Source organism: Abramis brama (genome assembly GCF_963993115.1).
Source record: "Abramis brama genome assembly, chromosome: 18".
NCBI lineage: Eukaryota > Metazoa > Chordata > Actinopteri > Cypriniformes > Leuciscidae > Abramis > Abramis brama.
In genome coordinates this window covers 19,517,396-19,541,600 of record NC_139980.1, presented here as the reverse complement: position 1 = coordinate 19,541,600, position 24,205 = coordinate 19,517,396, and the positions used below count along the sequence as shown (strand labels likewise).

At 36.6% G+C, this 24,205-nt stretch overlaps 1 protein-coding gene across 1 annotated transcript in view; it reads right to left on the bottom strand.

Annotated features, from left to right (window-relative positions):
- Positions 1 to 1,146: 1,146 nt before the first annotated feature.
- Positions 1,147 to 24,205, bottom strand: part of cnksr3 (cnksr family member 3) — a 35,152-nt gene continuing 12,093 nt past the window's right edge. The window contains exons 2-13 of the mRNA XM_084091235.1: positions 23,650 to 23,813; positions 15,812 to 16,014; positions 15,222 to 15,309; positions 13,745 to 13,786; positions 12,198 to 12,317; positions 12,050 to 12,109; positions 11,789 to 11,857; positions 9,901 to 10,047; positions 7,081 to 7,208; positions 6,416 to 6,603; positions 4,218 to 4,304; positions 1,147 to 2,717 (exon numbers count right to left, since the gene is read on the bottom strand). Of these exons, the coding sequence (XP_083947361.1) occupies positions 2,425 to 2,717; positions 4,218 to 4,304; positions 6,416 to 6,603; positions 7,081 to 7,208; positions 9,901 to 10,047; positions 11,789 to 11,857; positions 12,050 to 12,109; positions 12,198 to 12,317; positions 13,745 to 13,786; positions 15,222 to 15,309; positions 15,812 to 16,014; positions 23,650 to 23,813 (1,589 nt within the window). The 3' untranslated portion in view covers positions 1,147 to 2,424. The remainder of the gene's footprint in view (positions 2,718 to 4,217; positions 4,305 to 6,415; positions 6,604 to 7,080; positions 7,209 to 9,900; positions 10,048 to 11,788; positions 11,858 to 12,049; positions 12,110 to 12,197; positions 12,318 to 13,744; positions 13,787 to 15,221; positions 15,310 to 15,811; positions 16,015 to 23,649; positions 23,814 to 24,205) is intronic.

Genomic DNA, 24,205 nt, shown 5'->3' with positions numbered 1-24,205 from the left:
ATATATTTATATTTGCAGGCCGTTTTTATTATTTATTCATTTATTCTTTTATTTGGTTATTTTATATTTTTGCTGTTCTTTGTTGTATATTGTTTGATACTCTGTTATATTATATCTGTATTTGCCGACTGATAAAAAGACAGGTAAGATATTTGAAAAATATAATCATTCTCAAATATTAACGACTTGTGATTACCTTTTTAAACAAATAAATAATTTTATAGATTATTTATGTAGCAATAGTTGGAATTAATAGATTTAAATGTTTTTATTTTTATTTTACGCAGACATTTTTTGAATGATAAGACTTAAACAATTATAGACTACTTTTTTTGATACACAAAAAAACTCAAGTTGTCTTTCCGAGACGTCGAGCGCCCCCTGGAGGAAAAACGTAATAGAAAAGCTGACCACATTTGCCCCAGACAAGAATCCATGGAATGAGAGGATTTTTCCATTTATAGCATTCTTTATTAACAGTGCTTGACAACATAAACAAGTATCAAGTAGTATCCTATCTTTCTCAAAACTAAGACTTGCTCGAGTGTTACAGTAGCCTGGTTTTAAGACTCAAAGAGAAGTGTTCTTGTTTTTAACAGTGTTTGCATCTGTAACTGTTGAAATTATTTAAGCATGAACAACGTTCACAACAGAAGACCATTTATATTATCTAAGAAAGTCAGTTATTTTCACACTGAAATGTAAGTAAAGTAAAAAGGCTTTCAGACTTTATATTGTGCTCATGTAGCAGACACTTCACGCTATGAAATAGATAAATCTTCTCACCAGGGTTCTCTGCCATTCAGAGTTGAGTTCATGCCAATTCCTGAATTTGAATTGAGGTAGCAAACAGGATGCAGAAACAGCCTATGTAGGCTAAGTTAAATATGAATTTAAGGAAGTCAAATTCAAATGGAATGAACAGAATAAACTGCTATTGGTGTAGTATTTAATAAATATATATAAAAAAATATATATATAACACATCACAGTACCATTCAAAAGTTTGTGGTCGGTTAGATTTTTTAAACAATTAATTACATTCTTTAATGATTTACAAACCTTAGACGTGGATTGAGTGGAGGTATATATATATGTATATATGTATTTATATGTAATTTTTTTTATTAATATTATCATCATCTCAATTTTTGTCCTCCCCTCTACAGATATCCTGTTGTTCTAATTGGGGATTGCTCTGTTGGGGCTGGGTAGGGTTGTTTATGGTCGGTCGGGTGGTATAAAATGTAAAAATAAAGTTTGCAACAGTCAAAATTCTATGACGAAGACAACAAAAAATGTATATTGTGACTTTTTTTTTTTTTACAATATTAAATTACTGTTTAACTGTTTAAATAACTATTTTTAAATGTCCTGTGATGTCAAAGCTGAATTTTCAGCATCATTACTCCAATCTTCAGTCACATGATCCTTCAGATATGCTGATTTGGTAACATATTATCACAATTAATAACAATACAATTGAAAACAGATACATATTTCTTTTCGGAAATCTTTGATTTATTTTAAATAGAAATCTTTTGTAACAATGTAAAGGTCTTTACTGTCACTTTTGACCGATTTATTGCATACTTGCTGAATAAAAGTATTAATTTCCTTAAAAAAAAATACCGACCTTACCAACTTCAATATAGTGGTACTGTATGACACAATGACAAAAATTGACTGTTAGAGTCTGTTGACTGTTGAGAGTGTGAAGTGTTGAACTTAGTTTTTAGAAATATGTCTAATCAGTTGAGAATAACATATAGATTCTACTTATCAGGCATAATTAGTCAAAATGTCTTGGACCATTAAAATGATTACTTTTCATTTTTAGTAAACTCAACTTCCTGTCATTCCAACTCAAAGTCCATACCAACTTCCTGTGAGGCGTGGCCAAATCGATTCAAATTCACACTTGTGAACTGAAAGGAAGTCAAATTTAAATTCTGAAAATTTCCCAAACATGAATAGGAATTTAAGTGCCTTATAAACATGTCAATGTGCAATGTTTATTAAATAAGGGACACTTATTAAAAAAACAAATAACTTTTTTTGTTTAGCTTTTTCTTGCTCTTATCTTCTCTTCTCTATATTTCAGAGATGAAATAGCTTTAACTTACAAAGGCATATGTTTAAAATAGAAAGCTATTTAGCAAGTGGAAAATAAGTTGGACCAGTATCTATAATATACAATATATGCACAAATTTAATAACTTATAACACAGTTCCAAGTGAAAATCCTTTTAAAGACCTGATTAATCAGAGAAATAGAGTTTTCAGTAGTGTCTTGATGAAAAGTAACAGGTGTTCCACCGAGGAGGTCTTTAATACTGGCCGAGCTGAATTTCATGGAACGTATGGAACGTTCCAGATTTTAAGAGATAATACTGCACACGGATGGCAGACACCCAGCAGCCTTCAGTGCGTGAGCAGCTTGAGTCGTGCGATCCAGCTGCTGAGCAGAGAGGGTTCAGACGGGGGTCTCTTGGGAGATTTCGGCACAGGCTTGCGTGCCATGGCTTCCTGGTAGGGTATGGTGGCGCTGTCGTGTAGGTTTGCATTGATGAAACACTGGCTGCCGCGGATGTGGTCGACCCCTCGGACGAGCTGGCGTTCGCCTGTGGGCCGGTAGGGCAGTGGGTAACAGGGCGACTCTTCTGAGATGGTGGGGATCTGTTCGTTACTCAGATACCTGTGCAAAACCTCCTCACCTGAGGACAGACGAGATACATCATTTAAGGATTAAACACTTTTAGGCCATTTACAGCTGGTATTAAAATGCGTTTTGGTCGATCGGATCACAAGTGGACGACGCTAAATACAGGTGTGAACAGTGTCTAAAACATTTTGAGCTTAATTGTCCACTTTCGACAAGTGTAGTCGTAAACGCTTATGTGATCAAATGCGTTCAAACAGCCACAAAACACCATCTACTCTCTGCCTACTAAGCTAACGTGTAAACATTATCGGAAGTGCAGAAGCCCGACAGGTTTTAAACTCAAGACCCAAGTTTGGTTTGAAGATGAAAAACATATCGTGCGTTCAGGCCAATCAGCATAACTAACGTCACAGATAGTTCCTATAGTGCTGGTTTAGACCGACTCTGAAGTAGGAGCTAAATTAGTTCCTCCAAAAGGAGTTCCTAGAACTAAAATAGTTCCCAGTTCCTGCGGTGCGAACATGCCAAAAACAGGAACTTCAGCCAATAGTTCTAGGAACTATGAAAAGGCTCCTCCGGTGCGAAAGCCCCTATAGAGGAAAACCTTCAGCTTTGGGGAAAGTTACTTTTAAAAGTTACAATATTGCATTACTACCTAAAAAAGTAACTAGTAACATTACTTTTGCTTTACTTTGTCTCTCTTGGCTGAGGCTCACTCTCTTCCAGGCCTTGCATGTGTGTGTTTTTTCATTAGTGTTTCACAGTAATGCATTCAACATCATTTCTTATAACATACACCTTCATTTTCTTTTAAAAACACTTTCAGGATATTACTATATTCTGACTACTTCCTGAATATTTCCTGACCCCTAGAGCTATGTATGCCACACAAAAGATCTCTTAACATTACAGGTTACATTACCTACTGGACAACTCTTTTTATTGAAAGCTGAGAGTAATGTGTTGTTACTTTTGTACTTTTTGTCTGTTCCTGCAACAGACAGTGCGCATGAAAAAGCAAGTATGCTTTAAGTTAATTTTATGAAGTATACTTATGTACAGTTCAAGTATATTTTTTAAGTATACTTTAGGTAGTAAGTACAGTATATTATTATCAATGTACTAGTAGTATGTACTTGTAAGTCTACTGTTTCAATACTACTTGGGACTAATTTGGTCCACTTTTAATGTATAAAAGTATACTTTTAAGTATACTTTAAGTGTAACAGTAGTAAACTTTGCAACAGTGTAAAAGAAAATTCATGATGCTGCATGATCACTACGACTTTAGTTCAGATTCTTCAGTAAATCAGGAAAACAACTCTGCATGTATTTATAATCTGCAAAAACATTCCAAATGTTTACTGATGTCTGACCCAAATGAACTATGGGTATATGAGCTACTTACAGAGACAAACATGCAAATATTACAGTGTTATCTGACCTATGTCTGCTCCTGCCCATGTAATTGGGCTTGTGAAATGTTTATGCTGACAGCTGGAGATTAACATGTTTCAGCTGTAGTTTACACACAGGCAGGTGTTGCCCTTACCTTTCCTTCCAAGAGCCCAGGGTCTGGAGGGAGAGTCCGACGCGCCCAGGCAAGTGTCTACCGGCATGGACATGGGACGTGGCTTTCCTAAAGCATGTGCAAAAAGACAGAATCAGTCTAATTGAGTCCTTGCTTGAGGAATGCTGGCTAAGACATTTATTTAGTCATTTAATTTTCACTAACAACGTGTGTAATTCAGACGGAATGAAAGTAATGATAATGGTATGTTAAGTGGGTCTCATTGATTCAGTAAGTTCATTCAGTGAATGATTCGTCAGACTGATTCTAATTTTGTGAATCTTTTGAACCATTTATTAACAGAACTGGCTCATAAGAGTAATTTATCCATGAATTGGACTAAACTGTCAGACTGATTTTAATAACCCGTGATTTTGTGAGTCTTTTTGTACCATTTATTAACAGAACCGGCTCATATAATGAACTGGACTAAACTTCATCTGAAATATTAATTTGGTTTGCATTGGATTCATACTTTTTTTTTTTTTTTTGCTGTTCAGACTACATGCTACTAAACTAATAAGTTTGGATACGCAAAAAAAAAAAAAGCCTTAAAGGGTTATTTTCCCCAAAAATGAAAATTATCCCATAATCTACTCAACCTCAAGCCATCCTAGGTATATATTACTCTCTTCTTTTTATATATATCTTATACTCTCTCTTCTCTTTTCTTTAGTAAGTAGAGTTTTTAAAACACAAAAAAGTGCATCCATCCATCATAAAAGTGCTCCATACGGCTCCATTGGGTTAATAAAGGCCTTCAGAAGCAAAGCGATGGGTTCTTGTAAGAAAAATATCCGTATTTATAACTTTATAAACTATAATCACTGGCTTCCGCGAGTCTAGTTCTGGCGGATGAGTGACCTCTGACCCAGGGGTGTCGGACTGGGGGTAAAACCAGTACTGATTACCAGGGCCCCAAGGGGAGAGAGGGCCCTTGAAAAGTCTGGAATATATTTTATGTTACCTGGATATTTTCATTTTCTAATTAAATTTCATAATGAATGTCAGATGAAATGTAAAGTTAGTGTATTGGCTGAATTACTTGGTTGATTGACTGACTGGTCCCACCCCTTGCTAATCCGCCAAATGGTTTTGTCCATCTGCACGCATTTTGTTTATGTTAGTTAGTGCATCTGGTGGAGCGCAAACTTCTGCGGTAGAAATGTCTTTCTCAAAGAAAGCCAAATCAGGCCCCCCAAAATGAAAGGAACGACATTAGAAGGAAAGAAAACAAAATGAGGGGAAACAATTGGTAACTGACTTATTTTCAAAGAAAGGTGAGCACAATCTAGAACACGAAATCTATAGTGCTAAAATGCTTCAATATCTCGGCGATCATTGGTGCTAAAAATGAACTGAGACAACCCATTGAAAGAGCAGAACATACACTTTCAGATGATAATTTGGTTATACATGTAAACTGAGGTTAAATAAATAAACTGTACACTAACAATGCTGTTTGCATACAACACACCATTATAATAGCCTAAATTGAAACCTGCTTCATTTTAAATTAATAGGCTATTATATCTAAAATCAGCAATAATTAGCAATTATATAGCCTACGTTGGGTGTTATATACAAAAAAAAAAATTTGTAATATAATTTAGCTTAAACTTAGTAATCACAGTAAAGTAGGCTAGAGAATGTTGAAAGGAGGTTTGAAATGTGTGTGCACACATGATAAATTATCAGGCTACTCTAAGCATTACAGTTAATAGTTATTACACTATAAATATCTAGGTCTACAGATTCATGTGTGCAGAGGCCATATTATTTTTATATTTATTTTTTTGAGGAACATGGGGGCCCATCAGGACTGCCTATGCATAGGGCCCGGGATCTTGTGCTACGCCCCTGCTCTGACCCTTAACTACAGCCTTTATTAACCCCCTGGAGCCGTATGGATTACTTTTATGATGGATGGATGGATGTGCTATTTTGGGATTCAAAAACTCTACTCAACCCCATTATAAAGCTTGGAAGAGCCAGGATATATTTTAATATAACTCCGCTAGTGCTTGGCTGAAAGAAGAAAGTCATATTCACCTATGATGGCTTGTGAGTGAGTAAATTATTTTCTCTATTTTTGGGTGAACTAACCCTTGTTACGTATAATTGACAATACTTTGGAAATGTTGCAAAAATAAAGTACTGTTTGTTAAACAGGTACTGACCTCTAGATGGAGTCCGCTGTCTCAGTCTTGCTTGTGGGATGACGACCTCAGTTGGATTTACGCTAGGTTTGCTTGTGTAGTCGCTGACATTTGAACGCCGTCTACCAGCTAAATCCAGAGACGAGTTTGGCGACTCTGAACCTTTTGGTCTCATCTTCACACCTGCACATTCACTCGTCTCTGCATCTCTACAGACATACAGAGATAAAGAAGCATTATAGTGTTAACAATACAAGACAGCATTTTAAAATTCTCTAAGATGGTGGATGAAGTATAGTAGGCCTATAGGTAAAAAGTTCATAATTACAAATAAAAATGACCGTTCAACCCAATATTGGTGCATGTTCACTATGCATTTCTGTGCATATTCGAGCTTATGGTGCATTTAAGTTCTCTTGGGAAGTTTGTATGTAAGTTGTGAAGTTGTAATTATGACTTATGATGCATTCAAGACCGTTTGGTTGGAGTAAGATGTACCTTTTCTACAAAAAATTCAGCAAGATTTTTTTCATCAAGAGTGCATAATTTGTATTGCTTATTATGCCTAAGAAGGCATCTGCCTATGCAGGAAGTACAGTAAGACAATTCACTATGTTTTGAAACAGAGCCACAGAGTAATTGATTTAATATGATGGTGATACGTTATCAGAGAAACGGATACTGACCGTGGGCTGTATGGCATGGAAGGAGGAGGAGGAATATAGAGATCTAAAATTGCAGGTTTCTCTGGTCGCTTGATGGAGATTTGCACAGGATTTCTGGATGACTGGGTGGCAGGCACATACGATGGGCTCTAAAACAAACAAAGTTATTAATCCCTCATTCTGCCATGTTTAAGATATGTTTGCATATGATAACTGCAAAGAAAACCTTGCTAAATTACATTTTGCTTAATCTTTTTAAATGAGATTAACAGTTGGATCAATTTCACTCCATTTCAATCCATCAATCTTTGATCTCAACACCAAATCACTACAATATTTTTTTTTCATCTCAAGGCTTGTTTGTTAAGACATGCCAATTTTTGTTGAATGTAGACTTTCTTTAAGCCTTTAATCATAGACTTTGCCAGGGCAAGAATTAACTTAAGTCCACATCATTCCAAAAGTACTGTTCAACTTTTGTTAAAATAACCGGTAATAGTCAACATTTGTTGGCAAGCAGGCCTTTCATTAATTAAAAGGTACATTTTGTAAACTAGATTTTTACACTTTCTGAAATGTGAGTGGTGTTTGTGTAACGGAGGCAAGATAGTAAGAGCTATCTGTGCGTGTAAACTCTGCTCTTCTGGCCTGAATGGTGCACTAGCAACTGACGCTAGGTTTTTAGCATCCTTGTTAGCACACCTGCATCCCATGCCGGAGACGCCAGTTCGAAAACCAGAGGGGTTACATTTGGTGCCGTGACCCGCATGGGAGTAAAGCGTAGGGGGGTGAGTGTAACAGAGGCAAGCTAGTAAGAGCTGTGTAAGTAAACCTCACTCCCCTGATCTCAAGAGGCACGCTAGTGACTGCAGTCTTTAGCGTCATTGTTATTGCACCCGCCTCCCATGCCGAAGACGTCAGTTCGAATCCCGCTCGGAGCAGATCGGTAACATTTGTTTGTGCAAAACTCATCACCACAATGGTATAGGACATTATGGATGGTACTATGAGTTTGTAGGTGGTTGCTAAGTTGTTACTTAATGATTCAAATAATTTTTTCAGGCAAAAATCCCTGATTTCAGGTAGAGTTGCATGATTAATCATTAAAAAGATCACGATCTCGATTCAAACACCCACACAATCTTATTCCTAAATGACAACGATTCCGCTTTGTCTATTACATCTGTTTCACATCGCAAGCGTCAGTTAACAACTCGTAATTTGTTGCTGCCCATGTTGGCCGTCATACTTCCGACGTGAATGCGTCATTCATTGATATGGGCAGCGACGACAAAACACGTGGTGCTCACGCTCCGCTGACGCTTACAATGTGAAATTGTTTAAACCAAAGACTTTTGGGACTTTGGTTAACCTTTGAAAGTACATAAGTCATCACACTGCAACATTCGAATCTGCGTTCGCGCTGCCGCTGATCTGGAGAGAGCAGCTGCCATGTAAATGTACAGTATAAAGCAGCTATACAAACAGTCTTTTCAACCACACATTATCATTATTTATGTGTTACAAATATTTACATAACAGGGGACAAAAGTGTAAAGTTTATAGTTTGCGTATAAACAGTAAATCATCTTTTTAAAGTATTTTGACACTTGTATGTATTGTAGCTTATTGCTTATTGTTACGCCAGGAGGTGGCGACACGTTTAAAAAAGTTTTTGTCATTGAATCATTCATTTTAAAGCTTTATTAACAAACACCGATTCATCCAATAATGAAACAAGTCTTTTATGAATGAGACATTAAGACCTTGTTTACCACAACACAAATAATTTTTTTTACATAATTTCTTTCAAATTTATATATTTTAAAGCAATGAACCATCTGTCAGAACCTCTAGTTTGCAAGTTATTTTGTTTGGTTGTCTAATGTTTTTTCCTCAGAATTGTGGGATAATCGCAATCTCCATTTTACACAAAAAAAACACTAATACAAACTATTTCTCATGGATTTTTACATTAATGTTTTTTCATCAAATGGAAATCACTTGTCTTGAGCTGTAGTCTACGGTCTGACCTTTAAAAAGAATGGCGAGGGGTTTGGGAGAGTCCATATGGACTAATATTAGCTACAGTATTTCTAAAATCAATGGCTGCGTGACATTTGGACCGGGAGTTTAATCAAGTGGAAACACACATCCTGATGTGAAACCCTGCTGCTGGTCCAGCAATCTGAACTGATAATCAACACAAGTCAGCTGTGAAAGATCTGTGAAATCTACATGCATTTTCAGAGGCAAGTTAATGTGTATGTGGAGGGGAAGAAGTGTTTCATTGTTTTAGTCCTGCAACACCCATACAAACCCATCCACTCATGTTGAAACAATGAAAGTTCATGGAGTTTGTGCAAATGTGAAACAGAGAAACACACTGTAAAATACCTCACAAGTTATGACTATTTGCATACTGTAACAGTATACACTAGTGTTCAAAAGTTTGGGGGTCAGGTAACATTTTTTAAATCTTTCTGTCTCTTATGCTCAATTGTATTTATTTGATCAAAAATATAGTAAAACAGCAATCAGTATTGTATGCTTTCAAAGCTAGCTTGCTATTGCTAGCCTCTCTGAAACTGCACACCCTAGCTTTAATAAAGTGTGTAATTTGCATCAGACTAAAGCATACAAAACAGGCCATCCAGCATCAAACTGATGTCACTGGGTTAAAGCTAACATAATGGATCCAATCAGAGTGGACAATATTAGTCCAGAACCATGCAAAAAGGCTACTTTTCAACAATCCTGATGTCAACAGCATGCTAATTGGAATCCAGCCTAAATCTAAACAGACAGAGACAGCTATCTATAGGAGAGCGAGGGCAGTACCTGGACGACAGGGGGTCTCCAGCGCATGTTCTTCAGTGGTGCGGGTGTGAAGCCACAGGTGCCGGACGGCCTTTTCTTCACCATCAGTGTCACATTCTGAGGATCTTCCCTGAGCTTTTCCACCAGACTCTTCAGATGCCAGCCCACCTGAGAAGTTACAGGAGTAACAGTTTACTCTCACAAAACCTGTCAAAAACATGTCCAGATCATATTTCACCCCAAAATCAAAACTGTGAAATAAGAAATTATAATTCACTTAATGAAAATGAATACTATTTCCAGTACCAATTTAGGACTATAAGATTTATTTGCATTGGGGAACGACGTTCATAAAAATCGCACAAATTTCTCATTATCGTAATGCATTCTCATTAGTGTAATGCAGTATAAATAAATTATATATTATTCAAATTGTAAATGTAAAGATTTTTTTGTATTATTTTGGGATGAAATGTATTTAATAATTCTGACTTTTTGTGTTTAGTGCCTTTATCTCTTGCAACTACGACTTAATTTCTTAACTTAATTTCTCTACTTGTGCTTTCTCATAATTACATAATACTGTATTATTTACTTTTTAATTTTCACATCTGTATTTCTCCTAATTGTGACATGTCTCAAAATTTGACTTAATTTCTTATTTTGAACTTTATCTCACAATTATGTAATTTGTTTTTTTTTTGTTTTTTTTTTGCTGTGATGCGGAAATACCCTTGTGACAAAAAGGAATTTTTAGCATACTTTTAAAAAGAGTGCTTATTACATAAATAATATACTTGAAAAGAATATACTTGTCACGTCTGCTGTTGTTTCATGTTTTCAGTGGATAATCATTACAATACTTAAGTGTGAAATAAATGTAATGATTTTGATTCATTGTATGTAATTTACAATTAAATGAAATTGTATTATAGTTTACATTAATAGTAAATCCAATTAGTTGAACTTAAGAGCTTTTAGACTATTAAGTACTATTAAGTGGGGTTAAGTACATATTTATGTATAAATAGAACATATTTATATTTCATAACTACTTTTATTGTCATTTAAATATGTTTATATAAGAGTATCTTGCCAATGTACCAACAAGCATTTATGATAAACTAAAATATACTTTAATGTCATTTCAACTGAAACTTTTATGTCATGTATTTAAGTGGATTTACAATTACACATTTATAATGATGAAGTTACAATTTAATACATTTAAAAAAATATTAACTTTAATAATGTAATATCAAATAACACACTACAGTTAAAATAGTGTGTACTCAATCAACTACTTTACACATGCTTTAGTATGTTAATCAAAATAAGCGGTTCTTTAAAACACGACAAATGATTAAGTGAATGTTTAAAGTGTGTACTTAGTTGTGTTAGTCATGAAAGTGTACTCTAAGTTGACTTAAGTGACATTTTATTTCATTAATATTATATTACCTGCAAGTACAGTTTTTGAAACTATAGTTTTAAGATTTGAAGTACACTACAAGGGCACATTAAATACAATTAAGTGCACTTCTTTTTCACAAGGTTGGACTTGAAATTCAACCTGGACATAAATGACCATAAATGGGGGAAAGTTGATTCTACTGTAGCTGAACAAATGCAGTCTGAATGGCTTTATGCTGTACAAACACAAATGGTTCGGCACCAGTGCTTTCACTGTAAATATGAGGTGAATAAAAAACAGCACTGATCCAAAACAATGATAAAGGAGTCCATAACAATATGGTTATCCAAAAGGCTTTTCAGCACTGACATATCTCTCTCTCCCATGGATCAGGTTTACTCAGTCCAACACAAAAGCTTGCTTCCTCTCACTCTTTTAGAGCAGATTATTACCCATTATCCTCCTCACTATCATGTGACAGACGGATGGGCTCACCACTGTTTGTCTGTTGACTTGTATCACCTCATCGCCTGCATGAATCCGCTGAGTTCTATCCGCTGGAGACTGAGGAGTGAAACAGAGACAGACATTATTAATCAATTGAAGTAATGCTCTGTTTCTTGTTTTATGGATCTTGGCAATCTATTATACACAGACTATGAAGTGGCGTGAATGATGCTGGACATTGATGCATTAACAGCAAAACAAGTCACAGCGATCTATTGTTCTATAGTGAGTTAAAGAAGCTCAACTCACATTTTCTGTGGTTCCGGTGATGACGTGAAGTCCATCGTAAGTGGATTTGATATACATCCCCTTCAAAGAATAAGCAAATAACATGCAGTTGTTACACAACGAGCACAAACATACCAGCGGGTCATGTGCAAAGACTGTTGACACTCACCAGTCCCTCGCCTGGTTTGATATTGGGGATGGGGACTTCCTCCAAACAGGTCATGTGAGTCTTCGAGGGGTCAGAGGTCATTCTCATGGTGGAGTCACAAATGCCAGTCAAAACACGTGCCTTAAGTAAACAGAAAGAACAATGTTGTGGTACTTAGAATCCACCATTTGGTTATGATAACGTATCCAGAACTTTGAAAAAATGACTATGGCGACATTTTTGCAAAATTATATTAAGTTGCTTCATGCATATTTCGTAGTTTTGTGTTCCCAGACCTTCAGATTGATGGCAGAAGATCTGGGCTGTATCCGAAATCACCCCCTATACCCTTAAATAGGACACTTTTTGTGGGAACAGCCATTTGTAGTGGTGTCCGAAATCATAGCGGACGTTATCGAGTACACTCATTCAATCCCATGATGCACTGCAATAACGAGCGTACAACCTATGCAAGCTCAACGGCTACATAATACCCATAATGCACTTTGAGGGTCATGCCGAATGAATTCCCGCGTCTGACCAGAAGATGGCGTCTGCAGCTGAATCATCCATCCATCCATTTTCTAAACCACTGGTCCAATGTGGGTACAGCGTAATATCCTACAGGTATAAATTGCTTTTTGATTGATTATTAAATTGTTTAATAAGGTTTATACATGCTAGTTTCCATGACAGAGTTCCGTGACATCCGAGGCTGAGACTACATATTTCGCAACGCTTTCAAAGTGGTGCTAAAAGTTTTATCTGAATATGGCTTTATTAGGTTGGTTAGTTCACGGCAGTTGGGAAATTAAATGTTGGGTGAGTGACAATGTTTTTCCTCAGTCAATGAAAGTCAATTGGTCAACATATTGAAAAGGCAACATATTTTGGAGTGACATGGCTTTTGTCACGGATTCACTCAACGACACACCCCAGCCAGCATCAACTCAGCACACCTGGTCCCGATCACAATCACCGGAGTTCTGATTCACAGCACCTGCACCTCATCACTTCACTCACCACGCCAGCTCTGCATATAAACCCCAGTCAGTCTACAGCTCACTGTCTGGTCTCGTCTTTCGATGCCAGTGACTCCCCGGTTCTGGTTCCAGGATACTCTGTATACTCTCCGCAAGTATATTCTAGTTCTACACTAACCTCTCTGTGTGTGTGTATTCCAAGCAGCATCTGTGTGCGGCGGTTCTCCAGGATTCTCCAGACCGCCTCTCTGTATTTTGTATGTGTATTTAATTTTTTTTTAAGTGTAATGCCTTGCCCCATAGACTTCAAGTGCACAAGCAATTTATGCTAGTTTTTACAAACAGTCCAAATGATTGTATTTCATCCAGAACATTCCTTTGATGAAGACTGTGAGATACTGTTATACACAGGATGCTCCAGTGCTTTATGAGGAAAACATTTCCACACTTACAATGAACCCAAATGCATCACAGATAACAGCTGAATCTCTGACCTGAGAGAAGTTTGCCTGCCTGAATAATGTTGCTGCTTCATGGGAATTCATACTGTGTGTAAAACGACAGACGGCAAGACTTTCTACTTACCACTTCTAATATCTTCTCCTCCATTTCAAACACAGTGCAGTCCTGCAATTAAAAAGGGAGGATTCGTATGAGACACCACATTATGTTGAGTTCCCACAGGAAAATATGGAATGGTAAACATGAAATCAAAATACCAAAGAAAGTATTTAAGAAATGTAATATAAGGATTCGAAATCTGGAATGTGCTGACAAATAGATGGAGAAGGGCCTATCGCCTGTGTTTAATTATGGTTTAAAGACACATTTGACGGGATAATTGCTGCAGAGTTTGGATTGTGGTGTTTGAGAGCTATGAGACTATGAAGAGCAAAAACAGAGCTGAGACATCGATCACAGTTATGAGCCGCCCATCCCCACTGAGACAGCCTCAGTAAAACCATATGTTTCTCTGTGCTTCAGGAGACGTCTGTGTGTAAAGAGCTCATGAAGACATACCTTAATACACTCTTTGTATCATTAAACATCCTGCAAACTTAATAGCTTAAAACGTCCTGATTATAAACAAAGCGTTTATTTAATCAAGCTCCAAAAACAGCTTGTTTTGATACTGGGTGACCTGTGACGTCACACTGGCAAATAGATTTGCATTTTCCTGCCTCCAGAGCAAGACATTAACGAATAGTAATACATCGTCGCACCATAGGCCCCACCCACTGGCATTCAGTCACTTAACAGCTGATGTTTGACTACAATGGATATGAGCGTCACGTCAAAAGCAAATAAAACCCATTATAATCACTGACGCTGTCTACACAGAATGAAGGTTGAAAATAATCGTTTTTCTGCATATATATATTTTTTGTGCAAGTTGCAATATTATTTTTAGTTTCATTGACATACTGTTATATATTTTGTTAATATTTTGAATTAGTTTTTTATACATATTTTCCGTTTTAAGAACGTTTTAAAGAAAGTTTAAAGTTTTAGCAGTTTTGTTGTGTGTTGTCATTTAAAAAAAAAATGTCTATATAGTATTTATTCATTTTAATTTATTATTTTTGTTTAATTTAGTTTAATTTGTTTTACTGCTTCAACAATGAGAAATGCTTAAACGAAAATGAAAAATGTTGACTTCAGCAATTCTCTGAAATAAAATAAGTTTAAGGTTATTTATATTTTATTTCAGTTAACCTTAAATTCAGAAGTAAAGTAAATGTTTTTTTTTTTATGGTTGCAGTTTTAGTTTTAGTTAACAATAATGACCTTGGTAAAATGTGCATTAAATTAAATAATATATTACACAATATTTACCAAAAAAGAAAATAAATTCTGCATTCGATAAAGACTGAATGATTAAATTATTTAAAAAAATGTAAAAAATAAACACGTTTCTATTTCAAACAACAGTAATGATAATTTGTAACATTAATAATGTTTTTGATTGTACTTTTGACTGGTTTAATGCAAACTTGTTGAATGTGTCTAATGGTAAGAGCTTTGACTAGGAGATGAACGGATCATTAACACAGTAACAAACCTTCTGGACAGTTGTGGTCAGTTCCAGACAGAGCTGAATGATCTTGTTCTTGGTTGAGGTGAAATCACTGATTCCTGTGAGGGGGGTCCTGCACGCAAAGACAACAGAAGTGTAACTCATCCGACGTGATCAAATGTTGGTGAATTCTGGTATGTGTCGTTTCAAGCCCAAACATGCAGTGCAGTATATATGTACGTGTGTGCCTGAATGCCAGCAGTCTGTCTGACGTCACGAGGAAAGATTTAAGGTGTTTTGACTGGAGCACAAAACCAAAGCAATAGTTGGTGAGCCAGCTGCCAGTAAAAATGACCCTGAAGTTAATTTGCAGTTACGGTGTTTAAAAACGCTGTCAATGACCCTTGTACTACAATTCATAGCTAATAAGAAAATATTGTGTCAAGCTAGCAAATTCCCACTTTCCCACTGAAAATTTCCACTTTTCCTAACGTGAGTAGAATTTCTTTTAACGTTATTTTCAGAACATTTGCTCAGAATGCTAACAGAGTCTGTAGAGAAAGAAATTGTGTGTGTGTGTGTGTGTGTGTGTGTGTGTGTGTGTGTGTGTGTGTGTGTGTGTAAATCTCACATACCTGTCAAGCCAGGCCAGCATGCCCTTGGCAGCCGCTATCAGCTCCACCACAGCGGTGAGAAACACGTTAGGTGGTTTGTTTGGGCTTACTCCATCATAAGAAGGATTTTTCCTCCGTTCTGACGCACAGTTGTGCAAGTTATTGGATGCTGCTCGCATCTGACCTGCCAGAGTCTTCAAGTTATCAGTCTCCACACCACAGTTCTGCAAAGAAAAAAATTAGACTTTTTACATCAAGCTAGATTTTTACAGTTTCTAAAGAAAGTGGTGCTTTTCTGTTCAAAGGTTACTGACACAATGCTAGGATACTGGGTGTTTTTAGCATGTTGCTATTCAGGTTTTAATTGCAACTAAATTAAAATGTGTTATACTTAAAATTTATAAGTATAAATGCAATTAGTTAAACTTAAGAGTGCTTTTTTGACCCACTTAAGTAGGACTTAAAGGAAAAGTTCACTTAAAAACTAAAATTCTGTCATCATTCACTCATCCACCAACTGTCTGGTTACTGACATTCCTCAGAATATCTTCTTTTGTGTTCAGCAGAAGAAAGAAACTCATACAGGTTTGAAAGAACTTGAGGATTAGTAAATGATGACAGAATTTTAATTTTTAAGTGAATTATTCCTTTAAGTATGTCTTATATAATTTCATAATGATACCGCCAAATGAACTGACAAGCATTTATGCTAACTGAAATATACTTTAATGTCATCTTATTGATGTCAATAACACACTTGTAATGATGAAGTTGCAGTTTATTGTACAAATGAACTTCAAAATAATATTGAATAACGCCATAGTTAAAATGAGTTAGTTAACACAAAAAAAATTTGTACTTCTTTAAATCATGACAAAATAATATTAAAACAATGATTTAAAATGTACTTTAAAGTGAAACTTATTTTTTTAATTCGACATTATTACAAAATGCACTTTTTATAAGAAACATTGGTAAGACTTTATTTTACAGTGTCCTTGCTGCATGCACTTACTATAGTAATAACAGTAAATTATGCATAATAACAAGCAACTAAACACAAACCAAACTCATCCTTACCCTATAGTAGGTACATGTTGTTAATTATTATTGTACTTAATCATGTAATTACACTGTAACAACGACACCATTAAATAAAGTGTAACTCGTGAACGTGTGTCCTCTAAAGGTATGTGTAAGTGGCCTTTCATTTCATTAATATTATATTATTTGCAAGTGCAGTGTTTTTTGTGTATACTACGAGTGAACATTCAATACAATTAAGTGCACAAGGGACTTTTCTTCAGTGTAAGTTTACAGTATTTTTTTTAACCATTTTATTGTCAAGCTGAAGTTTATAACTTAGTGGTTTGTTCAAATACCACACTATAAGCTATAATAATAGTCATGCTAATAGTACCATAAATGCCAAGCTTATCAAGTGCTAAAGCAGTTTCCATTTGTTTATCTTTGACTTTAGTGATATGAAATGAAGTATCTGGTATTTGTAATGCCATGTGACAATGTCTACAGCACATGGGTCATTCTCACAACCTTTCCAGCTAAAAAATCCCATCACATTCCACTGCACTGGTCAGAGCCGACGCATGAACATGGTCACTGCTCGACTTCAAAAGAATTCCTGAAAGCCGTCTCTAGACCCAGCCAGACACTGACCGACTGACTGTTTGCATGGACTTGAAGTCTGCCAAAAAGTGCAGAGACTTTGGCCTGGTCAGTGACAACAACACAGAATACAGGTGTTTGAGAGACATATTAACCAGCACCGAGTTCAGGAATGATATAGGTGCACTTCTGGAATCTCCCCCTGTTGTTTTTGTATAATGATGAAGCTTTAGCTATGATGAGTTCATAATGTCCGAATTCTTAAAACAATAATAAAGGGTAATCCATCCTCCAAATATTCATTTCATGCTGCCCCCCTCAAAGATGAGGAGAAAGAACTGTGCTAGAAATTAGCCGTAAAAGCAGAATCTCCCCTGGATCACAGTCTCCTGGGTGTGTTTAATGTTGAACGAGTTCTTGAGTTCTTGAACTATTCTTTCAAAGCTCATGAGGTGTGTTATCATCAAGACAGATGTCGGGCGTGATTCTGGCCCACGGCAGATTGTCTCAGCCATCTGCTGTATTTGTAATTATGAGAAATATAGTCACATCGTAAGAAATAAAGTCACCTTTGTTAGATGTTAAGTTACATTGTGAGATAAGCTCGCAATTGTGAACTACAAATACATTCGAGAAATATAGTGAATCACAATTGTGATGTGTAAATTTGAAAATGTAAGACATTAAGTCGCACTAGTGAAATATAAAAAGTTGCAATTGTCAGATATAAAGTAAAAGTCGCAGTTGTGATAGTCACAACTGTTACATATACAGGTAAAATTGTGATATATAAAAAGTCGTAATTTTGACAGTTGCAGTTGTGACAAAGTTGCAGTTGTTATATATAGTTGAAATTTTGATATATTAAAATTCGCACTTGTGACAAAGTCACAATAGTTACACGTTTAAATTGTGATTTATAAAATGTCGCAATTTTGACAGTCACATTTGTGACATATAGTCGCAACTGTTACATATAGTTGAAATTTATATATTAAAATTTGCAACTGTGACAATCGCAATTGTTACATATAATTGAAATTGTGATATATAAAAAGTCATAATTGTGACAAAGTCGCAGCTGTAACAGTATAAAGTTGCAATTGTTACATATAGTTGAAATTGTGATATAGAAAATGTCGCAATTTTGACAGTTACAGTTGTGACAGTCATAATTGTTACATATATTTGAACTTTTTATATATTAAAATTCACAATTGTGACAAAGTCGCAATTGTTACACATAGTTGAAATTGTGATATATAAAATGTTGCAATTTTGACAGTCACACTTGTAACATATTGATGAAATTTTGATATATAAAAGGACAAAAATACAAATGTTTAGGTTAACCATGACAGGATGCTAGTTATTTATTATTGGTGAGCTGTTAGTTGTTTTGTTGAGAAAAACTAGTTTTTGTATACTTGTAAACATTATTTGTCTCTTTGGTTTGGAATGGATTGTTCATACTCTTCTATTAATAGACATGCAATAGATTCCAGATGAAACGGTGTCCATGGATTGCATATATTTTTGTTTTTTGCTTCTATTCGGAAACTTCCCTGTCTGTGCAGGAGCCACATGCACATGCGCAGCCTACTAGCCTAAAGGAAACATGACTGTGATGCCGATTAAACATATTTATATCATCATGGTATTTACATGCGACTCCATGGTTCTTCAAAGGATACTATGAAATTACAATGCCTAATAAACATAATACCGTATCCTAAGAACCATGGTACTTTCCTGCAGTGGACCCGAGCCAGAGAGAGTTGGGGAGTTTAGCACGTCCTCAATGCTTATGAAAGCTGTTTTTAAAAATAACCAGAGACCAAACAGATACAGAGCGCTAAGATGAGGCTGAGTCAATCCGCTCGGCGGAAACTACTGGAACAATGGTGTGACATATTTTCCTGCACTAGCTTACTGTGTGTTTGTCTGTATAAGTTTGTGTGTGCGTGAGCTGGGCGGGGGGGCTCTCTGACAGGTGGGTGGGTCAACATCTGTTTCCTGCTCTCCAGGAGATATCTTCCAGAACACTCTACCCAGGAGTGCTATAGCTGACCTCTCACAAAGTCAACACCGCAATGTCTGTTACAGCCTTCATGCTACAGCTCCTCTGTGGTTCTCCGCTCACCACTGCTTAGAACAGGTGGCATATAAACGGAAAACGGTAAAACTTTTCTCAACGACATCCTTGTGAACAGCAACCCGGTCTAACAGGTAGAGCTCCAACATACAACATACAACATCAAACCACAAACCTTCCTTTTACTCTTTGCTGCAGGCATATTCTTACAAAGAAACACACCTTTTGTGCAATTATGGAGAGATGTATAGCTCGCCTAGTTCATGATTAGTTCACCCACTGTCATTTGCTCACCCTCATGTGGTTCCAAACATAAACTCCAAAAAACACCATAAAATAATGATCCATCAATATTGTCATGATCATGTTTTAATTCATAGTCATGTTCTGTTTCATTGTCTTGGTCTGTTTAGTTTCTAGTGGTTTTGCCTGAGTTCCCATTCATTAATTAGTTGTCATGGTTTCCTGATCAGTTCACACCTGTTCCCTGTTCCGTTGATTATCTTTCCTTGTGTATTTAAGCCCTCAATTTCTTCAGTTCAGATAACTCAATTTGGTAAGTTGGGACAACATTTGGACAATTTTTGGACAAAAACTTAAGAATCTAAGCAAGGTCAACAAAACAACTTTTGTTAGCAACATGTTTTGTCTTGCGTTTATGTTCATGGTGGTTGTGTTTTCCTGATCCTGATTATTTGTCACTCATCTTCTTTTTATGTAAGCATTTTGATTATGATATTATTATATTAATGTTACTACTTCTAAAGTTACAGTGAGGAAAATAAGTATTTGAACACCCTGCTATTTTGCAAGTTCTCCCACTTAGAAATCATGGAGGGGTCTGAAATTGTCATCGTAGGTGCATGTCCACTGTGAGAGACATAATCTAAAAAAAAAAAATCCAGAAATCACAATGTATGATTTTTTAACTATTTATTTGTATGATACAGCTGCAAATAAGTATTTGAACACCTGAGAAAATCAATGTTAATATTTGGTACAGAAGCCTTTGTTTGCGATTACAGAGGTCAAACGTTTCCTGTAGTTTTTCACCAGGTTTGCACACACTGCAGGAGGGATTTTGGCCCACTCCTCCACACAGATCTTCTCTAGATCAGTCAGGTTTCTGGGCTGTCGCTGAGAAACACGGAGTTTGAGCTCCCTCCAAAGATTCTCTATTGGGTTTAGGTCTGGAGACTGGCTAGGCCACGCCAGAACCTTGATATGCTTCTTACAGAGCCACTCTTTGGTTATCCTGGCTGTGTGCTTCGGGTCATTGTCATGTTGGAAGACCCAGCCTCGACCCATCTTCAATGCTCTAACTGAGGGAAGGAGGTTGTTCCCCAAAATCTCGCAATACATGGCCCCGGTCATCCTCTCCTTAATACAGTGCAGTCGCCCTGTCCCATGTGCAGAAAAACACCCCCAAAGCATGATGCTACCACCCCCATGCTTCACAGTAGGGATGGTGTTCTTGGGATGGTACTCATCATTCTTCTTCCTCCAAACATGTTTAGTGGAATTATGACCAAAAAGTTCTATTTTGGTCTCATCTGACCACATTACTTTCTCCCATGACTCCTCTGGATCATCCAAATGGTCATTGGCAACCTTAAGACGGGCCTTGACATGTGCTGGTTTAAGCAGGGGAACCTTCCGTGCCATGCATGATTTCAAACCATGACGTCTTAGTGTATTACCAACAGTAACCTTGGAAACGGTGGTCCCAGCTCTTTTCAGGTCATTGACCAGCTCCTCCCGTGTAGTTCTGGGCTGATTTCTCACCTTTCTTAGGATCATTGAGACCCCACGAGGTGAGATCTTGCATGGAGCCCCAGTCCGAGGGAGATTGACAGTCATGTTTAGCTTCTTCCATTTTCTAATGATTGCTCCAACAGTGGACCTTTTTTCACCAAGCTGCTTGGCAATTTCCCCGTAGCCCTTTCCAGCCTTGTGGAGGTGTACAATTTTGTCTCTAGTGTCTTTGGACAGCTCTTTAGTCTTGGCCATGTTAGTAGTTAGATTCTTACTGATTGTATGGGGTGGACAGGTGTCTTTATGCAGCTAACGACCTCAAACAGGTGCATCTAATTTAGGATAATAAATGGAGTGGAGGTGGACATTTTAAAGGCAGACTAACAGGTCTTTGAGGGTCAGAATTCTAGCTGATAGACAGGTGTTCAAATACTTATTTGCAGCTGTATCATACAAATAAATAGTTAAAAAATCATATATTGTGATTTCTGGATTTTTTTTTTTAGATTATGTCTCTCACAGTGGGCATGCACCTACGATGACAATTTCAGACCCCTCCATGATTTCCAAGTGGGAGAACTTGCAAAATAGCAGGGTGTTCAAATACTTATTTTCCTCACTGTATATACTACTTCGTCAAAACAAATAAAAAATAAAGCACTAAAACTAAACCCCCCCAAAATATTTAAATTGCATATTAAATTTTTATATATTTGGATTCAACTTAATGTGATGAATATTTATAAGTCATCCATGAATGAAATGGGTATGAAACAGATAAGAGTTTTGCAATAGTACTAATAAATAGAATGTGTTTTAAATACACAATCACAGTGTTTATATATTTATCATCAATAAAATTATTTCAATCTCATGCATTTTAACTTTATAAATACTGCTGGTTTCACAGCTAGCTGTTTATACTTTTAAACTGAATAAACTGAATTTTCACAACGAAGAGATTTATGCTGATTCTAAGCCATTTGAATAAAAGAATTTTGAATATATGATTGTTTAAATAAAATCAGACATAGATGCAAATAGTTAATAACAAAAAAAAAAAAAAACTATGCCATGACCAATATGCATCACTCTAAGATTATTAGTTAGTTCTAGATTAGTTTTAAAAGTGTTATTCAATTATTAGGTAACACTTTATCAATGGTCCACTTTAGATATTTCACTAACTATAAGTAACTTTCCAACTACATATCAACTAACTCTTATTAGTGTATTGTTAGGTAAGTGTTAGACATTAGGGTTCGGGTTAGTAGAATAAGTTGACCTGTAGTTGCAAAGTTACTGAAATGTCTAAAGTGGACTATTACATTAAAAACCTGCATTTCCTGTATGACCTGCATTTCTTTCCTCTGTGGAGCACTAAAAGAGATCATAGTCAAACTGAGTTGTTTGGTACTATATTGATTATTGTCAATGTTAAAGACTTTTAGTCAACATTGGATGTTTATAGGCTACATTTTATTTAATTGTGCATCACTTCATGAGGGTGTGTAAATAATTTGTGGGTGAACTTTCCCTTTAAGACACATTTGATAGTGTTACATATAAGCTTCCTTATTTAAAAAGTACCATTTAAACGTACAAACAAATTGCACAGAAAAATTGAGATAGAATATAAAGTGTCTAATCAGTGTCTCTTCATGGTGCAGTCTCCTATTATAAAGTCCTGTGTCAGTCTCCTGTCCTGAAAGAGTGGTCTCTGAATGGACACAGTGGACACTATTTGTTCCAACTGACCCTCCCTATTCATATTCAGCACAATGTTGGGACAGAGCGACAGCTATAGCACGGGTTCTGCGATAAGAATCAGCACTGCCTCCAACTTACAACGATCCACACACATGCTCAGTTTAATATAGGCAGAATGTTCATCTAGTCCACCATGTGTTTTTAAGGTGCACTTTCTGGTCATTAAAACTGTCTGAAAGGGCAAAAAGAGAGAGTGGGGGAAGTCAAGAGGACATTTAGGGAAGGAAGCGAGAGCGAACAGCTGATCGGAATGCCTGGGAAATCTCTGCTTTCCTGTTCATGGCAGTCTCCACCTATAACACAGCTCACGCTGGCGAGAAAGTTCTCTTGAATGTTAGATGAGGCCATTTGTGTCAAAATGTTAAGCTACTTGTGTTCAAACAGTTGTTTATTGTCAACAGATTTATGTGGCCTGATTAACAGTCAAATAAGGTCATTTTAGAGGCATGTGACTTACTGTAATTAGGCTTTTTAGAGAAAATAATGTGCTTGGCTATGGTCACTTTGGCAATGCTTGGAATAGCACACTCTCTGAGAAATCTAATTGGATGTGTGGCAGGAAAACAGCATAAGATTGGACATGAGTGAGCTGTTGGGCAGATAAAGTACTGACCAATGCACAGAGGAGATCCACAGCCTCCAGAATCAGTTCCTGATGTCCTACACGGGTCACCGCCAGCTCCTCCAGATCCTGATGTGAAATCTTCAGAAGCTGCTCTCCATCGATCTTCTCTCTCTCGAAGTTAGAAACATACTGTTGGAGACTGTCGTCCAGCCCTGACAGACAGACAGACAGAAAGTGAGAATGAGGGAGACAGAACACAAAGAAACTCTTTCAGGGAGTGAGCGTGGATCCGCATGTGTTTTGACACCACAAGTGTCTGTGCAAACATTGAGACATTGAGTCAATATAAGACATTTGCACTAGTCTGAAGAGTCCCGCTTCTCAGTGTTTTTCATGTACAAGTGCCAGTTAGCTGATCTGAGATCAGATCATTGTGATATAGGAGTAAAGGAATAAAGCAAGATCACACTGTCCTGTGGTTTATGTGAGTGAACTCCATGTGTGTGAGAAAATGCAGCCATGCTGGCGTTACTTCCACAAACACACAATCGGCACATGAGTTATGTCTGACAGACGGCACAGCATGTTGCTGAAAAACTCGTCT